Genomic DNA, 20,743 nt, shown 5'->3' on the forward strand with positions numbered 1-20,743 from the left:
ATGTGTCGATATCAATGGTGACTCATTTTCCAAAATATCTTCGCACACGTGCACAAGAAAATTATGTAAACACTTACTCGAAATCTCACTTATAGTATTCCGTGGTGAAAGACACAATTTTTCCTGAAAAATTCGCTTGGATCCATCCCTAATATCATGAAAAATGGATACAAATTATTTAAATTTAGGACTCCTACGTAGTATCGCCAATAGGTCTAAAAAAGTATCTAAAAATATTAAATATAGATATTCGTGTCCTGTCCGGGTAAGTAACAATTGTATTATATATGATTGGAATTGCTTCAATTTTGAGAGAGTTGAAAAAACACTATTTCTTTGATAGTTTCTATACATCGGCCCTTTTTCAAAGCATTTTGTTAAACAAGGACTGTGTTTTTTCGTCTTTTCGGATCATAAATATTTCTCAGAAAAATTTTTCTCAGAATATTGAGTATGAATCCAATATCGATTATAAAACAAATCCATCATCAGTGACTTTAATTTGAAATACTCATGGTTCTTCCCTTCTGAATCATCGATTCCAGTAAGAGCATACTTAAGAAAATCATAATTACAGGACCTTCCCGCATATTGATTATTAAAGAATCGAAGTCGATGTGCTTTTAAAAAGAGGATATCAATGAACTTCTATGAAATGGTTTCAGGGGATTCCGCCAATTCTCTTGATCGTGGGATAGCATTGAGAAATCCATGTTATAAAAAGATTTCATGTTATAAAAAGATTTCATGTGCTTCTTCTTCTCTTCTTATTTCTTTTTCTTCTTTCTAGTATGGAATGATATCCAATTTTGTCTCTTATTGAACAAAAATGGTGATATTGTTCCTTTATTGAAGGATAATTTTGATTTTTTAGAAGCATAAAAGTCATCCAATAAGAAGGGTTTCCTTTTTTTTCAAATGAACGATTTGAAGACCTATTGATTCTAACAACTGATTCCCGAGTGGATCATTCGGACGTTTCAATTCATAGATGTGGATCTCGGACCTATGAACGGGGATATTACCGAAACTCACAAAGAAAAAAGGAAGTGAGTTAGACAAATCTTTTTTGTCAATAACCTCAAACCAACCAATCGAATATGCAGTCATATGTAATCGATCGAACACTACTTGAAATCGAGTGAACACTACTTGAAAACGGCTATTCTGCTCAGAAGAAAATAAACAAAATTAAATTGAAGCAGACTACCGTGAACTAAGGAAACTTGTAGTTAGGCAAACTAACTCTATCACGAAAGAAATCTCGATGCAACTCCGTCGGAAGCGTATCTAACCAAACATTAGTTAACTACCGTAGAGGTCAATGGTAGTTTTGAGGTGATAGGAGATGAAGAAGGTTTGTACATTATTGAAAATCTTGATCCTGAAGAGAAGGTAGTTGTTGAGAAGAAAGTGAAAGATGATGTGAAGATGGAAAAGGATGAAAGCTTTAATCTTGATAATGTTAGTATAGATCTTAGGGTGGATTAGATTAAATGTATATCATTAGTTGAAATATATATCATTAGGTAAAATGTGTAATGATATAAATTAAATTTTTTGGTATAATGATATATATAAATATAACGATTTTTTGATATAATTTTAACCTTATTTGTCTTTTACATAATTTGTATTTTGAAAAAAAAATGATAAATCCACAAAGACATGCACTTCTGTCCAGTTTTATTGTAAACCGATTGTTTTTGGATTATAAAACTCGAAGGGTATTTTTGAAGGAAAAAAAAATAGAGCGCGTGAGAAACCTATCAAATAGAAAAAGTAATATTTGTGGTGAAAAACCAACGAACATTGCTTTTTAAGCCCCCTAAAATCTCCAAAGGCCCCTAAAATACAGATTTTGCCCTTTTATACAACATAAGTATATATATACCGAACAAGTTAGGAATATAACTTCAGAACGGCATGTTAGAGAGATATTATCCGGATTCGTTGGGGAGATAACTTCAGAACGACATGTTACGGAAATTGCAGTGTTTTACAACAATTATTATAAAAGACACCAGTTATATTTTTTTTTGGTTACAAGACGCCAATTATATAAGACAGAACCCAATTTTGATTCTCTTATTTCCTCTTTTGCACTTCACTTGAATTTTATTTTAAACTTTGCGATTTTTCCATAACAATCATACTAGTTAACACTTCATTTAATTGTAATCAATTAACAGGTAAATCATATTTTCCTTCAAAAAAAAGGTAAATCATATTTCTTCATATCACATAGAAAGTCTGCATAATTTTAATTCCTTTGACATGAACACATGCTTAATTATAAGAACAAGACTTTTTTTTAATATTTTCAGAAAGCAATTCATTTGCTAAACATGACATAAACATCATGTTAATTAGCAATAGAAATAAATTTAAAGATATGTGAATCGTACAAAGACATAATTACATAAAACAGAATGAAAGTTGTGACCATAAAATAACTCTGGCAGTGACAATAACAGTTTATTATTACTGATAATTTTAGATATTTAGTTTGGAATATATTTCATGGGGAGCAGGGGATTAGTTCTGTATTAACGTGTTCATTTGGTATTGGTGTTTGACAAGCATGTAGTTACTTTGCAAAGCCTCTCTGTACTTTATGCTTCCTGGTTCCTTGTCACAAAGGTTGAATTAGTTTTGATGAAATTAGCACGACATTGTTGGATAAGTCAGCCACGCAACATTCACAAAGGTTCAAGACACCAACAGTAGCACAGTAATGAATCAGAATTGGAATTTAACTTAAAACAGGAACAAGTAGCACTCATAGCAACAAAGTAATGAATTGAGATCTTTTTTTAAATTAATGGAATAGCAGTAAATAGGAGAATAGCAGCACTCAGGGAATTTATATGGAATAGTAGTAGTAATATTGATTGAAATAAGCATCAAAAGTATGAAATCTGAGAACTGGAATTACAAAATTTCATATATCCATTCAAATGTCATAACGACCAAGTATATAGGTTCATAAGGACCAACTACATAGGTTCACATTCAACTTAAAACATAAAACTCAAAGCAATATACAGACATCGCTCATGTTGTGAACTATATTGCCTGACATTTCTCCGCTTACGCTTCAATGACTGGTACTGAGTCACAGGCGTGGCCTGAGCTACAATCTATTTCACAGCCATGTATAAAAAAGTGTCTGCATACTCCATATTCTGTTCAATGGAATTCATTGCCAGGGCCCTGATCCTGCAGATGTCAGACAGTGGCTCAACACCATGTTGATAGGATAAACCGTAAGTGCACGGTTTACCGATGTAGTAATAAAAAGATATCGTTTCGACAGGGAGTTATGAATTCAATTAACTTTTAACCAATGATTAGATTGAAAGTTTAAAAGGTAGAAAGTTTTATTTTTGTTTAATTAAAAGAAAATAACAAAAGTAAAATAAAAGAGCCTTGGGATTATTGGTTCATCATAATGACGAATCCTTCACAAACAACCCCTTAAACTTATAATTTTATGTTAGATCTAATTTCTAAAGACAAGTTTCTCCTTTCGGTCTAAGTGAGCATGTTCCTCCAACAACCACGCCTATTTTCATGGGTGATTGCCTTTGGAATCCTTGAAGCTCGAAACTTTATGTGTCTCAAGGTTTGCTAGACTATTTTCATGTTTCGCAATCCATGTCTAAATTCACTTGTTCGAATATCAAAACTCCATTTTCGTTTTATGAATTGATATTTGGGATAATGAATTAACAATTATCAAACCCTCCACTTTCGCTTCTACAGTTTGATAATGGTTAATTCATGTTAAAACAGTGAATTTAGATTAGAAATTAGGGTTACATAAAATTAAGGTTTAAGGCTTGGTTTGATTAGGATTATGTCATTAGACTTATCCAACAATCCCAAGACAAGAGAAGTCTACTCACTAACGTTCATTGTAGACATAGAAGAGAAGAAGAAGAAGAAGAAGAAGAACATAAAATAAAGGTGAACTTTTATTCAAAGAAACAATTGTCACTTATTATTTCAGAGAACAAAAGATGAATGTTAATGATAGATGGCTACTCTATTTATAGTCTTATTGTCAACTTAAAACATAATCAACTATTTAGTAGAATGTTCCACAAGAAACCACGAGCTTTTCGGTCAAAACAGGTAGCTTGCACATGAAGCAAAAGCAGCAAAAGTGGCATTAGAGGGTGGCACGGCCGTGCCAATTGTTGGCACTGCCCATGCCAAGCTTCTGACTTTGCGGAATTATATTTCTGTCTTCAATCTTTGTATTTTTCACCCGAATCAGCTCCTAATCCTCTTTCTTTTGCTCCAAGGCTCAATCTATCAAATATTTGTTCATGAAATATAATAATATGCAGTTGAAGTAAAGTAGCTCAAAAAGGAAATAATACTTAAATAAATAAACTTAAATCTAAATAAAACGAAACTAAATATTATATAAAAACTAGCTAATTAATGACTTATCACATGTTCCTCCTCTAAGAAAACCTCTAAATTAGCATGCCTCGGCGGATTATTAGGAACATTAGGTATCAATAAAGGGCACGAGACCTTGTAGAACCACACCAAGTATCCATTCTCAGAATCCCAATCATTGTCCACAACTATCCCACGGTCTTCTTCAGAAATCAGATGCAGATTATAATCCTGGAAAGCCTCTGCCTTCTGATGAATTCTCAATGTGTGCAGTGCGGCAATAACAGGATTTCTAGGAATAGTTTGAACATATCTAAATTGCCTCAGTACACACTATGACAAGTGTGTTCGAAAACATGACATGCCACACATTATCCACCCTGAAAACAAAATGATGTCATCTAACGGGTGACTCTCTCGATGACTATCATACGGATAGAAAATGATGCCATCAACCAAAAGACGATCCAATGCCGCCCTGTAACAATACTCCACAACAATGCCCTTTTTATTCATGAACCCACAAGCGCATGGATGACCCTCTCTATAACTCATATCAATATCCCTCGGACAAATTCTTAGAAAGTGTTCATATATACATGCCTAAATAAATAAATAAATAAATTATATCATTAAACATGATGTGTGAAAATCAAAATTTTATCAATAAACATGATGTGCGAAAATCTGATAAATATTATAAATTTAACAATTTAAGATATAAAATTTTACCTGCATCAAACAAGTGTAGCCAAACAAGGACGCACATTTGGGTTTAGTCATCTTACATAGATAATCGTATAGGAAAGCAAGAGCAGCGGCACCCCATGACCATTGGTTAACTGTAGTCAGATCGTCAAAGTATTTCAAGTAAACAACACAACAACCACTACCGATCTTATCACTAAACAATGTGCAGCCAACTAGATAGAGCAGGAAAACTCTAATGCATCGAGTCTGGTACCATTCCAATGTTACTTCCTCCCTAATTCGCATACGTATTCGCTTTGTTCAATTATTTCATGTAAATATTCAGAAGCCAATCATATGTGATACAAGTTGAATTCATACATTCGATCTCCGCGGCACTCTCCGCTCGATCCAATCCTAAGTAGTCAACCAAATACTCTATCCCCTGATTAGTAGTCAAGGTCTCATGGAATAGCGGATTACCTCCAACAGGTATATGCAGCAAGCAAGAGACGTCATCCAAGGCGATGGTCATTTCACCTACAGGAAGGTGAAAACTGCAACAGTGGTGATAGCTAGTTTTGCGATTCTGATCCTTACTCTGAAGCATGGGTACTCCATTTAAATGTACCCTTACCGGGTACTGCGCGGGTATTGGTACACGTACTGTACGCGTACTGTACGCACCCATGAAGCACCAATTTTTTTTTCTTTTTTAAAGGTTGGGTACGGTTGCGGTACTGCAGTGGTACTGGAAGGGTACGCATATCCTCTTTTTTTTTTTTGGAGAAAATTGGGTTTTTCATGAGAATTAATAGCAATTATAGTTTTTTTATAAAACTCAAACTTGAACTGTACGCACATCCTCTTTTTCTTGGAGAAAAAGAGCGCCCTTTTATGAGAATTAATATCATTATAGTTTTTTTTGTTTCTTAATAAAATTCAAACGGTTCAAGAGGTTTAAGAGGCACAACAACCATTTCCTATGTTCTGGAATAAACTTTAGAGATTAGAAGGCATAGGACGGAGGCGTCCCGGGGTGCCAACATCGTTGGGATGTCGGTGTTGCCTCCTGATGTCTGTCTGTGTCCCTGCTTAGCAAAAAAAAATGTTCTAGAACTGTTGCTTCCTACTAAATGCCCCACCTTTCATTTGAGCAATATAATTTTCTCATGCAATGTTATTTTAAATTTTAAAAAAAAAATCCTAACATACCTGTACCTTTGTTTTTTAAGAAATGTCGTATCCCGTACCCGCACACGGTACCGCACCCGCACCCGTGCAATGCAGGATCCTTATTATCATATATGGTATACCAATGCATAAGTTGTAAACTTGTACTCATGTACAAATGGTATTAAAAAGAAACAAAGTCGAGGAATCCAATATTAATTTTCATAGAATGAACTTTATGTCACTTAATATTTTCTGTCATGCGTCACACATTGATGTCATTTGAAAAAATAACAATTTTTAACTATGTTAACTATTTCTTTACCAATCCAAAAGAAATTTTTATCTCTCCATTCCAAATCTTTGCTGCAATATGTTGGCCAAAACTCGGTAACAAAGACGTGTCAGAAGGTCCCCCACCATAGCGCTCCTGAACCACTCCTACAGAAGGAGGTTGTGAACCAGATGCTACCTGCGAAGATGGTATCTCAATATCATCCCGAGACTGTGAACAAGAGCCTTTTGGTCCCTCGCTCCGACCACGTCCATGACCATGTCCGCTCTGCGTGTCCTTGCCTGAGTGTTTGCCACTCGCTCTATGCGGACGGAAGCATCCAATGACTTCTTACCATTTCGTGTCCTACCAACATCTTCATTATCCATATCTACTACAAAGAAAAACGAAATTTACTCATTCAGGCATTTTGTTGAACGCTTGGAGCACATTAAAACAAAATACTTGAATTCAATTCAAATATAATAAGGCATCAAACCTGTGCATAGTGCATACTGAAAAATCATTGAAAGTACGGTGCAAATTATTGAAGTTAGTTTTAAGAAAAATGGCCATCTTAATGTTATAAAACGAAAACATATTAATCACTCTACATAACATCACTTCTTATTAGATTCAACTTTCCAATTAAGCATCATGATAAGGAAACAGGACAACACTCACACAAATATAAATCATTCAATTTTTCCCATAAAGCTTCAGGATAAGCAATTTTTCAATTAACAATTCACATTTCTGAAACCCTACAACAAGAAACTGGAGAAGAAATGAGAAATTAGAGAACCAATTGGCTTACCTTAGCTTATCTAACAACAAAAGGTGAGAGAGACGAGAGAATCCAGCGGGAGAGGAAACACAAGGACGAGATAATAGAGACGGTAGGGTGAGGCGAGTGAATCGTCAGTGAGAAGAGGAGAAGAACTGAAAAGAGGAGAAGAACTGAGATAAAATGATATACGTGAGAAGAATTGAAATACTTGAAGCTATTGCCATTTTCAACCTTCGATTGGTGTTATTGCTGCATATGATGAAAGCTAAACTGAAATGCATTTTCACACAGACTACTTAGTACGGTACTCGCAAAATAGGATATTCGGGGCACAAAAGATTTGGGGGGGCCGATAAAGCAATGTTCAAAACAAACGCACACGGAGGCCCAGTTAGATTCTTCAAAAAGGAGGCCCATTAGAGTTAAACCTAGGCAACACGACTATAAATAAATAAATAAGAAAATTGATGTTCACACATTTGAGAAAGCTGTGGCACACATGTAAAATACGCTTTTGCCCCCTCGGCAGTTAACTACCGAGTAATTCAAACATCCGGCTGCAGTTAACTGCCGAGAAAAACTGTTTCATCAGATGAAACAGTCACCTGCTCCCCCTACACACTATTTTCTCATCAACTTCCATACAACTCCAATCCAATCCCCAAATCCTAAATTTTTTTCCATCAAATCTTGCTCCAAAATGAATCAACCATCAAGCATAGGATGTATCAACACACTTTTGACGTAAAAAAACAGGTATTTTGCATTTTTTTCGGTTTATTTTTTGGTTCTGCAATGGGTTTCTACGTAAGTTACGTAGAACCCTGTTATGGAGAATCTCGGTAGCTTACTGCCGAGGAAAGCCTCGGTAGCTTACTGCCGAGGTAAACCTCGGTACTTAACTACCGAGGAACACTTGTGAAAAAAAATTTCACAACCGAAAATGGCAACTACTGCCATTTTTCCAAAAAAAAAAAAAATTGTTTTTTTTTTGTTTTTTTTGTTTTAGTTCATTATCGCATTGATGTTTATGCATTATTTAGTTGTTAATTTATATTTTTGTGTTGTTTAATTATAGTAATGACCGAGAACGCGGAAGATGTTTCGGGAGAGACAAAACGTAATTTTGTCCAAATTTCCGGAGATGTCAAACCGCCTAAGGTTGAAGTCAAACCAAACATTGATGGAGCTTCCGTCCATGTTGAAGCTTCTAAATATGTTAACCCCGGTGTCGTCCCACTTCAAGCCTACGAAGTTGACACGGCTAGGTTTTTTTCTGACGACGTTAAATTTCAAGATAGAGAAGAATTGCTTGGGTGGGTACGTTGTCAAGCAAATAAGACGAGATTTACAATTGTTACACAAAGATCAAGCTTGATCCATCCAATTTTGCGCCTAGTGCGTGAAAGGAGTGGAGCTCACAAAGTGCCTAAAAAAAACCGAAGCATGTGACAACGGGCTCAAGAAAATGCGGGTGCTTGTTCATGATTAGTGGATATCAAAATACGCAAACAAAGGGGATTGAACATTCTTAATGGAGTTCACAACCATGCGATGGAGCCGGCTTTAGAAGGACACATTCTTGCCAGTAGATTAAAGGAGGACGACAAGAAGATTGTACGTGACTTGACCAAGAGCAAGATGCTTCCAAGAAATATTTTGATACACTTGAAGAACAAAAGACCACATTGCATGACAAATGTGAAGCAAGTGTACAATGAACGTCATAAAATATGGAAGGCAAATAGAGGTGACAAGAAGCTGTTGCAATATCTAATCTCAAAGTTGGAGGAGCACAACTATACTTATTACCCAAGAACACAAAGTGAAAGTACTACAATCGAGGATATCTTTTGGGCTCATCCAACATCCGTTAAGTTGTTTAACAATTTTCCAACGGTTTTGGTTATGGACTCCACCTACAAAACCAACATGTATAAGATGCCAATGTTTGAGGTAGTTGGGGTAACTTCGACCGATTTGACATATTCGGTTGGGTTTGGATTCTTGATGCATGAGAAAGAGGAAAACTTTGTTTGGGTTTTAAAATGTTGTGTAAACTTCTTACTTCAAAGATGAATATGCCTAAGGTGATTGTTACCGACAGGGATGGGTCTTTGATGAAAGCGGTTGGAATTGTTTTCCCAGAAAGTTATGCTATGAATTGTTACTTTCATGTTCAAGCAAATGTTAAACAAAGGTGCGTCTTAGATTGTAAATATCCTTTGGGAAAAAAGGATGGGAAAGAGGTGAGTAATCGCGATGTTGTCAAGACGATCATGAGGGCATGGAAAGCTATGGTTGAATCACCCACTCAAGAGTTATATGCAAATGCATTAGTGGAGTTCCAAGATGCTTGTAGTGATTTCCCACCTTTCCTAGCCTATGCCATGACCACCTTGAATGAAGTGAAGGAGAAAATAGTGAGAGCATGGACAGACCGTGTGTTGCATCTTGGTTGTAGATCCACCAATAGGGTAGAATCGGCTAATGCTTTGGTGAAGAAATATTTGGATAATAGTGTGGGTGATTTAGGTACTTGTTGGGAGAAAATACATGACATGTTGTTGCTTCAACACACTGCGATACAAACAACCTTTGGTCAGAGCGTTACCGTGTTGGAACATAGATTCAAAGATGTCACTTTGTACTCCGGCTTAGGTGGTCATATGTCTAGATATGCTTTGGACAACATTGCTATGGAAGAGTCACGTTGTAGGGAAACGTTGTGCATGGAAAAGGAAATTTGTGGTTGTGTTCAAAGGACATCTTACGGCCTACCATGTGCATGCGAAATTGCAACTAAACTCCTTGAAGAAAAGCCAATTTTATTGGATGAGATACACCACCATTGGCGAAGGTTACACATGGGTGAAGAAAGTAATGAACTTGGTTTTTCTGTCGATGATGAGTTGAAGGGTATTGTAGAACGTCTCAAGAAACTCCGGCAATTGGCATTTCCTGAAACCACCATGATGTATCCACCACCACAAAAAGCAACAACCAAGGGAGCCAAGAAAAAAGTGGACATTGCGAGGTCTAAAGGAAGAATTACATCGACTAGTCGGATCCCTTCTTCTTGGGAGGCTGTTGATTCCCAAAATCCAGAAAGTCAACCGTCACCATCACCAACAACATCATCATATAAAAGGAAAAAAGGTGCTCGTCTTGGTAAAGCATCAATTTCCCCACTTCCACCACCTTCTCGGTATCCAAAGCCTAATGCTATCCCAGTTATGAGGCCTATTGATTATATGCCACGCTTCATGCTTCCATTTATTGAAAAAGTGGTGGATGTTATTGGCGATGGATGTAACACCCCGTTTTCCCAACTTAAAAATTTCATAAAAATTATCAGAGTTTATCATCATAACGGAGCATCACATACATCATTTCCAACAATTATAGTAATAGGAATACTATTTATTTAAGCAACCTGTCTTACAAAATTCAATAATCAAATGCAGCGGAATTTAGTTTACATCATCTCATAAAATCCTTGGCATTAAAAGGCCACAACTTAACATCTCAATTAGTCTTCATAAAATACTTCAACATTATTAAAATAAAATACGTAACAAATAAAAACAAGCATCAGACAATCCCCATCCCGTTACGTATCAGAGCATCCTAGACACGATGTGAGGAGTCTACTCACGAACACAGCTAGTCCTGGTTACCTGCAAGTTACCCATACGAAGGGCAACATTTTCAAGCAGAAGGGGTGAGATTTCAAATTCATTAATTAACAAATAATAATTCATAAAAAGATAACCAACAGCATATATCTAACATTAATATCATCATTTTAACATCATTTAACAAAGCTAAGTAGTCAACAACTTCATAGTTACCAAAAGCAACATATTCATTCTTATAACTCATCATTTATATCATTTATTAACGTTAGGACAGCAACAACAACGGCATGACAGCAACATCATCACAGCATTCATCATTTATTTTAAGTTATGATGACTCTACAATGCAACAACAACTCCAACAACAACTTAGACAACTTCAACATGCATGTGGTACCACCAGGGAATTAAGCCCCCTTCGCTAAGGTCATATTTGGACCTGTCGGGCATTAAGCCCCCATCGCTAAGGTCATAAAGAACATGTCGGGCATTAAGCCACCATCGCTGACTATGCATCAACTCGACTCTAAATGCAACAACTTCATTTTTCATGTTAAATTCATTAATAATTACTCACATGGATTTCATCACATCAAACAGCATCTACTGGAACAACAATTAAATCAACAACAGATTTCATTTATACATCAGAACCTATCCTATCAAGAAACAAGTCAAAACTGCCACAATTTGCGAAACAGCAGGTATGTACTGCACTAACTCGCAGTGGCGGGCTACTCTACTCGCAATGGCGAGCTCATCAGGGAAGCTCGCAGTTGCGCACAACATTGCTCGCAGTGACGAGCTAAAAGGGGTACTCGCAGTGGGGAGAAAAACTACTCGCAGTTGCGAGCGGGAAGGTTACTCGCAGTGGCGAGCTAAACTGCTCGCAGTTGCGAGCGATGACAGAACAGTCTGTCGCAGGCTTCTGTTTTCACGTCTCAGACATTCAAAAATCACTACCCAAGTCTCTAAATCATCAGGAATCAACGTCTAAACGTTTTCTATGGCTAATTAACATCCTACTACATCAAATTACACAAAGTTCACTTAAAATATTCCAATTTCTAATGATTCTTGACCTAATCCCATTTTCCTTAACCCTACAACAGTTGACCAATTTCTATGAATCAAAACTTGTTAATAATGAGAGTTAGTCCCACCCTTACCTTAGAATATCTTTCTGAAATCCAACAGCCACGTTCTTCGTTCTTAAGGTTCTCTCTGACTTCTCTTGTTTCTCTCCTCTTTTCTCAGTTGTACGCGTTCTAATTTTTCTTTCTCACTTACAGATTTTATTCTTTCCCTAATTGCTTTTCTCACCACAATCCTACTCTTTCCCCTATTAATTAATTATTTCTACTAATAATATTTCTCCCCCACTTAAGAATAATACTTATATTATCAACTATTAACATATATCCCACCAATATAAATATAATAACAATAATAATCATAATAATAATAATAATAATAATAATAATAATAATAATAATAATAATAATAATAATAATAATAATAATAATAATAATAATAATAATATTCTAATAAAATGCAATAATTCACTCAAATAATAATTATGAAAAAGTGGGCGTTACAACTCTCCCCCACTTAGAATATTTACGTCCTCGTAAATGTACCTTGTTCAAACAACACTGGGTAAGATTCTCGCATCTTACTCTCCAATTCCCACGTCAAACTTTCACCAGCTGCTCCTTCCCAAACTACTTTTACAAGAGATATTTCCTTGCCTCTCAGCCTCTTCACTTGACGATCTTCTATTCTTGCTGGTAAGGTCTCGATGGTAAGGTTGTCCCTTACTTGCACATCATCTCTTGGAATCACATGGGATGGATCCGGCACATACTTCCGAAGTTGCGATACATGGAACACATCATGCAAGTTCGAAAGATGTGGTGGCAAACCCACCCTATAAGCAACCGTTCCAATCCTTTCTGAAATCTGATACGGACCAATAAATCTCGGAGTCAACTTCTTTGACTTCAATGCACGTCCAACACCCGTCACCGAAGTGACTCTCAAAATTACATGGTCTCCTTCTTGGAACTCAAGATCCTTTCTGTGCTTATCATGATAACTTTTCTGCCTATCCTGTGACTCTTTCATCTTTTCTCTAATTAACTTTACCTTCTCGGTAGTCTGTTGGACAATTTCTGGTCCCAATACCACACTCTCACCTATTTCAAACCAACACAACGGAGTCCTACACCTCCGACCATACAAAGCCACGAAGGGTGCCATTCCAATACTAGCATGGTGACTGTTGTTGTAAGTGAACTCTATCAGAGGTAGATAACTATCCCAAGTTCCACCTTGCTCAAGCACACAAACCCTCAATAAATCTTCCAGCGACTGAATTGTCCTTTCCGACTGTCCATCTGTCTGTGGGTGGTACGCTGAACTCAACTTCAAATTAGTACCCAAAGCCTCATGCAAACTCTTCCAGAACCTCGACGTAAACCTCGGATCTCTATCTGACACAATGCTCGATGGGACACCATGTAGCTTCATAACATCTCTAATATAAATCTCTGCTAACTGGGACACAGGAAAAATAATATTAATTGGAATGAAATGAGCCGACTTCGTCAATCTATCTACGATCACCCAAATTGCATCATTCCCTTTGTTGGTATTCGGCAAACTCGTCACAAAATCCATGGATACACTATCCCATTTCCATTCCGGAATCTCTAGCGGTGTCAATAATCCAGCAAATTTATGATGCTCAACTTTCGACTTCTGACAAGTCAAACATGCATACACAAATTGTGCCACGTCGTGCTTCAAACCAGACCACCAAAACATTCTCTTCAAATCTTGATACATTTTAGCAGCTCCTGGATGAATACTCAAACTGCTTCTATGGCCTTCTTCAAGGATCATCTTCTTCATCTCATCATTATCAGGAATACAAATTCTTCATCGAAACCTCAACACTCCTTGCTCATCAACCTTAAAGTCACTGTCTACAGCAGGATCGCTTGCAACCATTAAATCTACCAACTTCACATCTACTTTCTGTGCCTCTCTGATACTATCCAGAAATTCATTGTTGATCTTCAACATCCCCAATTTCACACTCTTTGGCGACACTTCACAAACCAAACTCATGTCTCTGAACTGTTCAAGCAATTCCATCTCTTTAACCATCATCGCCGACAAGTGTAAAGTCTTCCTACTTAATGCATCTGCAACAACATTAGCTTTTCCAGGATGATAATTCAACCCAAAATCATAGTCCTTTAGTAACTCGAGCCATCTCCTCTGCCTCATGTTCAACTCCTTTTGATCAAATAAATATTTTAGACTTTTATGATCACTAAACACCTCAAATCTGGAACCGTACAAATAGTGTCTCCAAATTTTCAACAAAAAAACCACATCAGCCAACTCTAAATCATGTGTAGGATAGTTCTTCTCATGTATCCTCAACTGTCTCGAAGCATAAGCCACTACCTTGCCATCTTGCATAAGCACACCACCTAAGCCCAACTTGGACGCATCACAATACACCACAAAAGGTTCATCTGGTTTTGGCAAAATTAAATCTGGAGCCGTCGTCAAACGTTTCTTCAACTCATTAAAACCGTTCTCACACTGAACATCCCACACAAAGGTTTTGCCTTTACACGTCAACTGTGTTAACAGAAGTGCTAACTTAGAAAATCCTTCTATAAATCTTCGGTAATAACCTGCTAGCCCCAAAAAGCTTCTAACTTTGGTAACTGACTTTGGAGTCTCCCATCTTGATACTGCATCAACTTTGGATGGATCTACTGCAATACCACTACTAGAGATAATATGGCCAAGAAAACTTACTTCTTTCAACCAGAATTCACATTTAGATAACTTGGCATATAACTTCTTTTCTTTCAATACTTGCAGGACGATCTTCAAATGTTCAGCATGCTCTTCTTCAGACTTCGAATATATCAAAATATCATCTATGAATACAACCAAGAAATGATCCAAATAGTCATGAAAAATGCGATTCATGTACTCCATAAACACACCTGGTGCGTTAGATACTCCGAACGGCATTACAGAATATTCATAATGCCCGTAACGCGTCCTAAAGGCCGTCTTCTGAATATCTTCATCCTTCACTTTAATCTGATGATAACCTGACCTCAAGTCAATTTTGCTAAATACACGTGCACCCACTAGCTGATCCATCAAACCATCAATTCTAGGGAGGGGGTATCTATTCTTTATCGTTACTTTGTTCAACTGACGATAGTCAATGCACAATCTCATACTTCCATCCTTCTTCTTTACTAGCAACACTGGTGCTCCCCAAGGTGATACACTTGGTCTTATAAACTTCTTGTCTAACAATTCTTCTAACTGCTTCTTTAATTCTGCTAACTCTGAAGCTGACATATGATAAGGCGTCATAGACACAGGCTTCGTTCCAGGAACAAGATCAATAGTAAATTCAACTTCTCTCTCTGGCGGCACGTCAGGAATTTCATCAGGAAATACTTCTGGAAATTCACACACAACTTGCAACTTATCAATCTTCGCCTGGTTCTCAATGGACAAGGACGCCATCAAAGAAAACAATTGACTTCCATCAAGCATCAGCTGCTTCAACTGCTTAGTAGTTATAAATTCGGTCTCCGCTTCCTCTTCTGGAGAAGAAAACCGCACCGTCTTGTTGAAACAATTTATGTGAGCGTAATTATACTCTAACCAATTCATACCAAGAATTACATCCATTCCTTTCAATGGCAAACAAATTAGATTCATAGCAAAATCTCTACCAAATATAGACAAAGGACAACTCAAACATACTCGAGAGGTAGTTACCGAACCATTAGATGGGGTTTCGACAACCATCTCTCCATTCATTGGTGACACATCAAGACTCAACCTCGAAGCACAATCAGTAGCAATAAAACAATGTGTGACACCAGTATCTATGATAGCAATTAAAGGAATATTATTAATGAAACAAGTACCTCTGATCAAACGGTCCTCACTAGCTGTCTGAGTACCAGCTAAAGCAAACACTTTACCCTTGGTCGGGACCTTCTTTGGTTCAGATTTCCACCACAATTGAAACAAATAATGTCGTTGTGCCTGCATTCTGAAACCGTATGCCCTTTGACGCCACAACGGAAGCACCATTTTACCTCATTAGCACCATAAGCATTACTCTTGTGACCTTTTTCTCCACATTTGAAACAAACAATCCCAGCAGGAGTCTCATTCTTCTTAGGTCTTCCCTCATCATTCACCCTTTTCTTGCCCTTATCAGCTGGAGCACTATAAGGCTTCCCACGATTCTGTTGCTGCTTACCCCTCCTCTCAGTCATAATCTTATAATGAGCCTTTGAATCATCTTTATAGATTCTACATCTGCTCACCAAAGCAGAAAAGTCACGGATTTGTTGGTAACCAATGGCTCACTTAATATCAGCACGCAAACCATTCTCAAACTTGATACACTTAGAAAACTCAGCATTGTCTCCGGTATAGTGTGGATAGAACTGAGCCAGCTCCACAAACTTCGCTGCATACTCTGTCACCGACATGTTTCCTTGCTTCAGCTCAAGGAACTCGATCTCTTTCCTTCCGCGAACATCTTCAGGAAAATATCTGTTTTGGAACTCTTCCCTAAATACAGCCCAAGTAATAACCGCATCATTCTGCTCTAGGGTAGGTTGAACGCTCACCCACCACTCATCAGCTTCCTCGGCCAGCATGTGCGTACCAAAACGCACCTTCTGATCATCAGTACATTGCATAACTCTGAAAATTCTTTCAACCTCTTTGAGCCACGTCTGTGCTCCATCAGGGTCGTATCTTCGTTTGAAAGTAGGAGGATGATTCCTCAGAAAGGTCTCCAACATTCTCACATCAGCATTCACACCAGCACCAGCATTTGGATGTTGTCCCACAGCTTGGGCTACAGCTTCCAAAGCAGCAGCAATCGCAGCATCATTTCTCCCAGCCATTCTAGTCCTCTTATAACAGATAAGGTTTGCAGCCTCCAGGTCTCTACTCTGCGCAACACACAACAATTAAAATAACGTAATATTGGTATTCCAACTGCTAAAAGACACAACTCGACTCTCTACTTGGCCGGACGGACCGACCTGCTCTGATACCAATTGTAACACCCCGTTTTCCTAACTTAAAAATTTCATAAAAATTATCAGAGTTTATCATCATAACGGAGCATCACATACATCATTTCCAACAATTATAGTAATAGGAATACTATTTATTAAAGCAACCTGTCTTATAAAATTCAATAATCAAATGCAGCGGAATTTAGTTTACATCATCTCATAAAATCCTTGGCATTAAAAGGCCACAACTTAACATCTCAATTAGTCTTCATAAAATACTTCAACATTATTATTAAAATAAAATACGTAACAAGGAAAAACAAGCATCAGACAATCCCCATCCCGTTACGTATCAGAGCATCCTAGACACAATGTGAGGAGTCTACTCACGAACACAGCTAGTCCTGGTTACCTGCAAGTTACCCATACGAAGGGCAACATTATCAAGCAGAAGGGGTGAGATTTCACATTCATTAATTAACAAATAATAATTCATAAAAAGATAACCAACAGCATATATCTAACATTAATATCATCATTTTAACATCATTTAACAAAGCTAAGTAGTCAACAACTTCATAGTTACCAAAAGCAACATATTCATTCTTATAACTCATCATTTATATCATTTATTAACGTTAGGACAGCAACAACAACGGCAAGACAGCAACATCATCATAGCATTCATCATTTATTTTAAGTTATAATGACTCTACAATGCAACAACAACTCCAACAACAACTTAGACAAGTTCAACATGCATGTGGTACCACCAGGGCATTAAGCCCCCTTCGCTAAGGTCATATTTGGACCTGTCGGGCATTAAGCCCCCATCGCTAAGATCATAAAGAACTTGTCGGGCATTAAGCCCCCATCGCTGACTATGCATCAACTCGACTCTAAATGCAACAACTTCATTTTTCATGTTAAATTCATTAATAATTACTCACAAGGATTTTTTCACATCAAACAGCATCTACTAGAACAACAATTAAATCAACAACATATTTCATTTATACATCAGAACCTATCCTATCAAGAAACAAGTCAAAACTGCCACAATTTACGAAACAGCAGGTATGTACTGCACTAACTCGCAGTGGCGGGCTACTCTACTCGCAAGGGCGAGCTCATCAGGGAAGCTCGCAGTTGCGCACAACATTGCTCGCAGTGGCGAGCTAAAGGAGTACTCGCAGTGGGGAGAAAAACTACTCGCAGTTGCGAGCGGGAAGGTTACTCGCAGTGGCGAGCTAAACTGCTCGCAGTTGCGAGCGATGACAGAACAGTCTGTCGTAGGCTTCTGTTTTCACGTCTCAGACATTCAAAAATCACTACCCAAGTCTCTAAATCATCAGGAATCAACGTCTAAACGTTTTCTATGGCTAATTAACATCCTACTACATCAAATTACACAAAGTTCACTTAAAATATTCCAATTTCTAATGATTCTTGACCTAATCCCATTTTCCTTAACCCTACAACAATTGACCAATTTCTATGAATCAAAACTTGTTAATAATGAGAGTTAGTCCCACCCTTACCTTAGATTATCTTTCTGAAATCCAACAGCCGCGTTCTTCGTTCTTACGGTTCTCTCTGACTTCTCTTCTTTCTTTCCTCTTTTCTCAGCTGTACGCGTTCTAATTTTCCTTTCTCACTTACAGATTTTATTATTTCCCTAATTGCTCTTCTCACCACAATCCTACTCTTTCTCCTATTAATTAATTATTTCTACTAATAATAATATTTCTCCCCCACTTAAGAATAATACTTATATTATCAACTATTAACATATATCCCACCAATATAAATATAATAACAAACAATAATAATAATAATAATAATAATAATAATAATAATAATAATAATAATAATAATAATAATAATATTCTAATAAAATGCAATAATTCACTCAAATAATAATTATGAAAAAGTGGGTGTTACAATGGACATTGTGGATTCCGAGCTATAGCCGAGTTCATGGGCTTAACCGAACAAAATCATCGCATGATTCGTACACATCTTATTCAAGAATTGAAAGATCATAGAGATGATTATGTTGAAGTATTTGCGGGTGAGGATCGTTATAACTACATTTTAAATGGCTTACATCCTCCCGCAAATACAAAAAGTTGTGCACATCTTGTTGATAAGTGGTTGACTTTTCCGGACATGGGGCACATTGTTGCTAATTATTACAAAAGGTGTGTGGTCGTGTTGACAAATCTTGAAGTTGGTAACTCAGAATCTTTTTTCCCACTAAGAGGGCCACCACCGCTGGGTAAGCAAAAAACTCCCATCATGTGCCTTGGGGTAATTCCGAATCACTTTGTGCTTATTTACTTGAAGAATGGTTGTCCACTACCTCCATCATCTACGGAGTGGCACAATCACAAGAAACAAGATGCGGTGACTTGGGAAGAAGAGTATTTGGATCAACATGAGTTGTTCCGAAAGCTCATGGCTATTGAAAGTGGAAACAAACTGCCGAAACCACAAAAGGAATCAAACAAAGCGGCGCCTATTTTGTTGGACACTCCCGAAAAACCAAAGCAACAATTTGAAGTTATTGCGGAAGATGAGGAAGATTTTATGTCACTTGATCTTCTCCAATCACTTGGCCTTTAACGAGTGATTTTTTTGTCGGTGTTAGTCCTTTTTTTTTGGTAGAAATTACATCGACGTATATTTTTGGGTCAAAATTGTAATGCCAATTTTTTGTGGCCAATATATAAGTAACATTATGTAATTTATATTGATATATATGATAATATGACTTTTATTGACTTGAAACTAGTGCAATACTTATTTATAGCTTATTAATGTTTACGCATTTGATTTATTCGTAATTACATTCCATTTAATTTTGTTCTAATCTATGATTATTTTGTTAAAGCTTTTGTCAAGTGAAACATGTCTGAGGTTGCAAGAATTGAAGGGCGTGTTAGGTACTGCGCGTTTAAGAAGACGGTTAAGGTTATGATAACACCAACGGACTCTCTTGATGATTTGAAGACACAACTTAACACTTATTTTGAGCATCTTGGTGAAAATCAATATACACGTCACTTGTCTGCTCTAATGCCATGCATAGACCTAGGAGAAGATAGAGATGAATTCGCATGGAAAACGACAAGCTATATGCCTTGGCTTATTAAAGACGATAGCGACGTCGGATTTATGTTTAGGAATAAGATGGAAAATAATGTATTATATATATATGTTCGTTCCATATGCAATTGTGATGAATGTAAGTAGGGATTTAATTTAATGATGTGTAATGAGTTGTAATGTGTTGTTTGATTATGGACACTATGTTCCGTTTTGATGAATTTCAAACTTTTGTGTGGTTTGAACCAAATGTCGGTTTGATTTAATTATGAACAAATGTAAAAGATATTGTATTTTTCTTGTTTATGACCGAGTTTCATTGTTGTATAATTTGAATTGCCTTTGGAAATGCTCTGGTAAAATTACAGGTAAAAACTGGCCCAAAAATGGCTTGGAAATGCTTAGCATTAATGCAGAACCTGCTGTCTGCATTAATGTTTTCCTCGGCAGTTAACTGCAGCCGGATGTTTGAATTACTCGGTAGTTAACTGCCGAGGGGGCAAAAACGTATTTTACATGTGTGCCACAGCTTTCTCAATCGTGT

General features: G+C 37.0%; 1 protein-coding gene, 1 long non-coding RNA gene and 1 pseudogene across 2 annotated transcripts; 1 reads left to right on the forward strand and 2 right to left on the reverse strand.

Moving 5' to 3' along the window:
* Window positions 1–6,481: 6,481 nt before the first annotated feature.
* Window positions 6,482–7,612, reverse strand: LOC146906436 (uncharacterized). Its single transcript, XR_015018832.1, has 2 exons — window positions 7,371–7,612; window positions 6,482–6,944 (listed from the first exon to the last, which is right to left on the reverse strand). It is a non-coding gene; the product is annotated as an uncharacterized LOC146906436 (long non-coding RNA).
* Window positions 7,613–8,138: 526 nt separating this feature from the next.
* LOC146906437 (uncharacterized) lies at window positions 8,139–19,879 on the forward strand (annotated as a pseudogene).
* LOC146906438 (uncharacterized) lies at window positions 12,605–16,719 on the reverse strand. The gene is made up of 8 exons (XM_085724854.1): window positions 16,625–16,719; window positions 16,147–16,372; window positions 15,973–16,042; window positions 15,508–15,930; window positions 15,138–15,384; window positions 14,013–14,183; window positions 12,910–13,925; window positions 12,605–12,816 (listed from the first exon to the last, which is right to left on the reverse strand). The coding sequence occupies exons 1-8, from the start codon at window positions 16,717–16,719 to the stop codon at window positions 12,605–12,607; spliced, it is 2,460 nt and encodes an 819-aa protein (XP_085580980.1).
* Window positions 19,880–20,743: the final 864 nt, after the last annotated feature.

This window comes from Medicago sativa, chromosome 7, assembly GCF_051527215.1.
Source record: "Medicago sativa cultivar Bolivia chromosome 7, Bolivia_mono, whole genome shotgun sequence".
Lineage (NCBI taxonomy): Eukaryota > Viridiplantae > Streptophyta > Magnoliopsida > Fabales > Fabaceae > Medicago > Medicago sativa.

What these genes read in the sequence shown, in the direction of transcription:
- LOC146906438 (XM_085724854.1), bottom strand. Translation starts at nt 16,719, where the DNA reads ATGCTGGCCGAGGAAGCTGATGAGTGGTGGGTGAGCGTTCAACCTACC. An exon ending in ATGCTTATGGTGCTAATGAG is followed by an intron (nt 16,043 to 16,146) that starts GTAAAATGGTGC and finishes GAACCAAAGAAG; the next exon opens with GTCCCGACCAAGGGTAAAGT. An exon ending in AACGGTTGCTTATAGGGTGG is followed by an intron (nt 12,817 to 12,909) that starts GTTTGCCACCAC and finishes TGATTCCAAGAG; the next exon opens with ATGATGTGCAAGTAAGGGAC.